The sequence below is a fragment of the Malurus melanocephalus genome, unplaced genomic scaffold, assembly GCF_030028575.1.
Source record: "Malurus melanocephalus ecotype Western Australia unplaced genomic scaffold, MMel_1.1 scaffold_31, whole genome shotgun sequence".
NCBI classification, from domain to species: Eukaryota; Metazoa; Chordata; class Aves; order Passeriformes; family Maluridae; genus Malurus; species Malurus melanocephalus.
The window spans coordinates 2,327,949-2,334,121 of record NW_026623263.1 but is presented as its reverse complement, the minus strand read 5'-3'; the positions used below and the strand labels follow the sequence as shown (position 1 = coordinate 2,334,121).

At 50.1% G+C, this 6,173-nt stretch overlaps 1 protein-coding gene across 1 annotated transcript in view; it reads left to right on the top strand.

The window, feature by feature from the left end:
• Positions 1-2,330: 2,330 nt before the first annotated feature.
• Positions 2,331-6,173, top strand: part of OTP (orthopedia homeobox) — a 5,651-nt gene continuing 1,808 nt past the window's right edge. Inside the window, exons 1-2 of the mRNA XM_057363765.1 lie at positions 2,331-2,367; positions 3,306-3,715. Of these exons, the coding sequence (XP_057219748.1) occupies positions 2,331-2,367; positions 3,306-3,715 (447 nt within the window). The remainder of the gene's footprint in view (positions 2,368-3,305; positions 3,716-6,173) is intronic.

Genomic DNA, 6,173 nt, shown 5'->3' with positions numbered 1-6,173 from the left:
GGTTGCAGGCACCTCCAGCGCCCTCACACTTGTGCCAGCAGATACAACTAAAACTGAATCCCAAACGCCCCGGCCAGCGCCTGATCGCTTGCCTCACCCCGGCCCTGGCAGACCAGGCTCCYGCGGCCGCGAAAGGCTGCCCACTGCCTCCGCGCCACCGGCCCGTTTCCCCGCCAGCGACTTCTCGCCGGCTCTGCTCCGTGGGTCCTGACGCCCGGCAGCGGGCCGGGGGGTTCCTCCTGGCAATTTCCACCGCCGGGTCTTCCCTTCCTGCCCTACAGCTGCACACAGATAATAATTTTCAAAGGAAAAAAGCGCAGCAAATGTGCTATCTCCKCAGTCCCCCATCCAGCCAGGGGAAAAAAAAAATCCCAATCCCAAAACTCCCACCCCACCTCCATCTCTTTTTTTCTCTGTCTCCGGCTAAATTGTGGCCCGGCTCTGGGTCTCTTCCTGCTCTGAGCGGCCGTTCCCGAGCACCCAGGTTCTCTGCAACAGCCCGACGTCTTGAAAGCTGAATTGAATCAATGTAGCCTGAGCTGGGAGGAGAGAGAAAAAAAGGCAGCAAAACTGCCCTAGAGATCGGTCGGCCGGTTCCTTTGTCTCCTTCAGTCTCTGCCGAAACCCCTGCACATCTGAGCAGCAAACAAAACCACTCTTGCATCTGTTCGCATGCAGTATTTACAATGTTTTGTGCAAGTCAATTGGATGGCGGAAAAAAAAGCCATTGGCGCCGTATTATTTAACATAGACTTCACTGGGCTCCCTTTTTGGTGGAAGCTTTATTTGCACTAAATGAATAATCTTAATTGCATCACTTTTGAATTAAAAATCAATGTTAATCAAGTTGGAAGTAGTAAATATCAGTTTTCATTGTGCCCGGGTAGAGGGTATTTTTCTTGTTTTGCAAATAAAAATACAAGTCAAATAACTTTAAAAGGGCATTATGTTCTGCTGCAAATACAATTGAAACGGATTGTTTAGGAGCGGATCAGAAATGGTACAGAATTTTGCACTTAATTTCCTCAGTTATCATTTACAATAAGAACCTCTTGGCTTGACAGCCAAGTCTAAACAGTAGTAAATTAGTACAAATTTATACTGATTTTACTCTAATAATCGTAATAAAAGCTTATAGATTTGGCACTAATTACATAAATGCCTAATGATCTTGAAAATTACTCTGGTTAGAAATATATTACTAATCTAAACTTTGTTGTTGGCTGGCTTTGAAAAATCAGAACATTAGAAATGGTTCGCTTCACTTCTGCAAAGCACTTTAAATTGTTCAAGTAGTTTAACATATTCAAGAGGAAAATAAAAAGCCTTTAATTTTATTTACTGCTTTAAGCTGAGTTTGTAGGCTAGCCGAACTTGGAAACTTTACCCGAAAAATAGGGCTTACGGGCCCTATCGGACGTTTAAATCCCGGGCAGGGAGGCAGAGCTCCCCGGTCGGCCGGGACGCATGGTGTCGGCTCCCTTGCCCCTCGTTGCGCTCTGCCTCGGCACCAAGCGGGGCAAGGCCGAGGTGGCGGGTAGCCCCGGGGGCCAGGGGAGCCTGTGCAGCACGGCCCGCTGCGGGAACTCGGTCAAGTTTCTCTTTCCTCGACGCCCAGCAGCCGTCGGGGCTCGGATGGGTGAGAGAGAGCCTGACCGCGGGCTCCCCGGCCACTCCCGCCACAGGTTCCCCGGGGCTCCCGGCCAGCGAGCCCAGCGCTGCCCGACCCCGCGCAGCCCGTTTGCCCCGCTCACAGCGCTCGGTGGGGGCTGGGCTTGCGAGACCCCCGGGAGACTGCTCGGATCGGATGCGAGGGTGCGCTCCGAGAAGGCATTAAAAACAATAAAAGCCGATAAATCAGGGGCGACCCGGAGCGGAGGAGTGTGGCAAATGTGCATTTGGAAGAGAAGGACAGAGGGAGAAGGCGGGCGGCCAAGGCGAGCGGAGCAGGCTAAGGGAGCGCGGGCGCGGTGCGGGCCGGGCCGGGCCGGGCCGGCGGGAGGCCGGGGCGGCGGCAGCGGGCGGGCGGCGGGCGGGCGGAGCGGGGCGCTCCGGGCGCTGACATTTGCAGGCTGCCCTCCTGATTGGTCCCCGCGCCGAGCTGCTCACGGGTTCATTGAAGTGTTAAGCACCTCCCCGTCTCTCTAAAGGACATTATAATGCAAGAGACCCCCCTTTTAACCACACACCGAATTTTCTTTCATTTAGACGATCTATATATATATATATCTATCTCTATATATATATATCTCATATCTTATATCTATTTTAAATAACTTAAGGCCGCTAAAATTTGGGGGGGAACAGCCTTCGCCCTGGAGCGGTGCGCGATGCTGTCTCACGCCGACCTCCTGGACGCCCGTCTCGGTGAGTTTCCCCCGGTACCCCCCCGCCCCGCGGCGGCTGCACCGGCGGCGGCGGCGAGCGGGGAGGAAGCCGGGGCAGGAAATTGACAATTTGTTCCTTATTTTACCTTAATGCGATCTAAATGGGCTAATTCCTTTAAAAGTAATTGTACTGTATTAAAGTTTAATTTGATTTAACATAAAAAAGAAGAGAGAGTGAGACCTATGGAGTATGTAGATCTACAGCGAGTTGTGGATCATTTAATTTTTCTCTCCCCAGCTTTTATATACATACCTACACATTATTATTATGATGATTATTGTTTTAGGACAGATGTGCTCGATGGTGTTTACGGAGTTCTGGGTGGCCTTTCCTTGCTCGCCTGTTCTCTTTTCTCCCTCCTTATTTTCCTTAAAAAGAAAAGGGGGAGAGAAATATCTGTATCTGTCCATTTATGCTTATTCATGAGTTTGTTTAGAAGAGCAGAGGGAGGAGAAGGGAAAGATCGGCCAGACTGACCGAGGTCCCCGCGCATCTGTCGGGGAGGTATTGCTCCCGGCAGCAGGGCGGTTCGAGCCTTATTTCTTTCTCTTCATCTCTTTCTCTTCCCAGCTCCCCTGGAACACCCAAGTTGAACCCGGGAAAACTTGCTCTCGTCCTCTTCCCTTCCCTTGGTCTCTCAGGGGGAGGTCGGGCAGGGAGCCGGTTATTTCAGGAGGAAGAGGAGCTGTTCGGTGTAAAGTTTTCTTTCCTCTGCCCGCGCCGCGCCGGGCCGGGGTCTCGGCGCGTCGTGGAGCCTAGCAGGGCTGCGGGTCTGGCGGGCGGCCGGCCGGGGCACGGCGGGGCGGAGGCGGTGGCGGTGGTTGGATGTCTCTCGCCAGTTCAATGCACTGGAGAGCGGCTCTGATGAATCCATGCCCGGCTGCAGGCGAGTGACTGCCGCTCCTTTGCTTCCGCAGGGATGAAAGATGCGGCCGAGCTGCTGGGACACCGAGAGGCGGTGAAGTGTCGGCTGGGCGTAGGGGGCTCGGATCCGGGGGGACACCCGGGAGACATGGCTCCCAACTCGGACACGGTGGAAGGGACCACCCTGCTGCCGGGGGAGGACATCACCACGGTGGGATCCAACCCCAGCTCCCTTGCCGTCAGCGCCAAAGACCCTGACAAGCAGCAAGGCCAGCAGGGCGGCCAGAACCCCAACCAGGCCGGGCAGCAGCAGGGTCAGCAGAAGCAGAAGCGGCACCGCACCCGCTTCACGCCGGCGCAGCTCAACGAGCTGGAGAGGAGCTTCGCCAAGACCCACTACCCGGACATCTTCATGCGGGAGGAGCTGGCCCTGCGCATCGGCCTCACCGAGTCCCGTGTGCAGGTATGAAAAGCCGTCCCGCGCGAAGCCTGCCGGCCCTTGCCCGCTCGCACCGACGGCGGCACGGCCGGCGGCGAGCCAGGCACAACGGGGAGGGGGGTGGATGCCCCAAGCCTCAGCCCGGGGCGGGGAAATAACCCACCCCTGAAAGCAAGAGTTTGGTCAGGAAGCCCCCCTTTCCACAAAGCTGTCACCTTGGGGTGTCCCCTTGTCCTCTACTCTAGCCACCTGCAGCGCGGTGGTCCCGAGCGGGGCGAGGACTGAGCTTCCCTCAGCTCCACGGCCCGATCCGCGGCAGGAAAGAGTCCGGGGAGGGACAGCCCGAGAAGAACGGTCTCAGCCCTCGCAATAGCCCGGTGCTAAGGGTCGAGCCGAACCTCCCGGGAGTGACTCCCGTTTCACCGGAGCCGGAGTCCGGTGGCGGCCGCGGTGCCGCTGTCCAGGGAGCTGCCGCAGGGCCACTCTCCAGGGTGCTGATGGCGGCACGGCCAGGAAGGGGTACCCGCCGGAGCCCACCGCCCTCAGGGCCGAGGTGGGGTGCGAGGGAAGGCATACCGCCTTATGAAAAGGCATTTCGATGTGACTAGGCTCGGGGCTTCCCCATACTGGCTTTTATAATGCCTGGGGACGGCACGGGTAGCGAGTAACTTCAATGGTGCACTTTGTTCTSTAAAATACATATATATATATACATATTTACGTAGGCATGCATATATATTGGCACTGAGGACCGTAGGCAACTATTTAAGCAAATAAATGCAAACGAAATTTGGAAAAGGGGAGAAGGTTCAAAGCRCTGCACTGCTCAGATGAGGCTTTTGTGCGTATAAGGTTATTTTAGCGACTTTCTAGGCAAGTCCGTTCTGAGGAATTGAAGCCTGCACAATAGAAGCACTTGTGGGATGCGCACCCCAGCTCAGGACAGTGCGCCGGGACTGCCGCCGCACTTCACTGCAGTCACCGCTCAAAATCCCTCTCGGCAAGCATAGGCTCCTCAGCTAAATAAAGACACGTCAAGAGAAATCCCTAAATGAACGTTTTAATGAAGGAAAACAGATTCCGTTCTTGAATGTGACAGAAAAAGCACGTCTGCTTTTAAAAAGTAAAACAATTTGACTCAGCCTACACAGAACTATAATTAGTTTAAATTAAAAAAGAAATTAGATTCACAAATAAAATATAATTGGACAACTGACTCTATGAAAAAAAGAAAACGAGGTCTATTAAAGTTTATTGGGTTTCCCAAAGGTTAATGATACCAATTTCAATATTAGGAGTGTGGTAAATGAAGTAAAATATAAAATGGAAATAGTTATTTTCTAACAGCACATCAAAGAAATTCGTAGGAAGAAAGACAAAGTGTTTTAATGGCCTTGGCATAATCTTAAACCAATGCTAATAGCTCGAGACTGCTGATAAAAACAGTTTAATAGAGTGTCAATTTAAATATTTTTTACAATAATGTTCTGTAATTTAAAAAGTAATCAGATCAACATAACCTTCTTAATTAACACTTCAAAATGATTAACATTATGTAATCTAAGGCAAAAAATATTTAATGTATTTACTTCACAATCCGATGTATCACTGCTCCTTGATCAAATTTAAATTAAATAGTAATTAGTTTATGTTCTTATACGAGTACTTTACCGTTTTCTTTATAGTTAATAGATAGCCTACATATCCCTTTCAGCATGTGGGCTCCACACTGATTAAGGAATCCTCCAAATGCTTAATTTATAGTGGCTGTATATGTTTTTAAGGGATTTAGGTGCCAGGATAAATCACCACTTTCCTCATTTTAGATCTGTATTTAATGTATATGATACATTTAAATAATTATTAAACTGGCTGATGCTTAAACGGGAGTCCAATTCCACATCTGATATTACTCTGCTTTTCAGGCTGCTGTAATAAAACCATTCTTTTTATAGCATGCCATTATTAGAAACCAATTTCAGAATTATTTATAACCTGGAATGGCTTATTAAGCAGCAATGCGAGAATCATGCAAATTACGCGATCAAATGCAATATAATAAGCATAATCATTAGTCTCTAGCACGGATTAATTAACTTTCAATATTTTATTTACATAAAAACTAAATCAGTGAAATAACTTCTGCACAGTCAGGCTTGCCTTCCAATATTTTATACGAACAAAAATAATGTGCTGTAATTCCATTGACCGTGTCCCCCACAATGGTCCCGTCACCTGCCACATCTTAATAGGGGACAAGCTGAGAGTATTTTCTAGTTTTCTAATGGAATGAGAAATTGCATTTTCTTCCTCTCCCAGCACTATTAAAGTGTAATGAATTCGGCCCAGAGTTCACGGCTGGCTGATCGAAATGAACCTGAGATCTGAGCTTTAATACAGCTCTCCAGATTTCCTACCAAATCTTCACATTAATCATCCGCTGGATTCCAATGAGATCTTCATAAGGCTTCGGCTTCTTAAA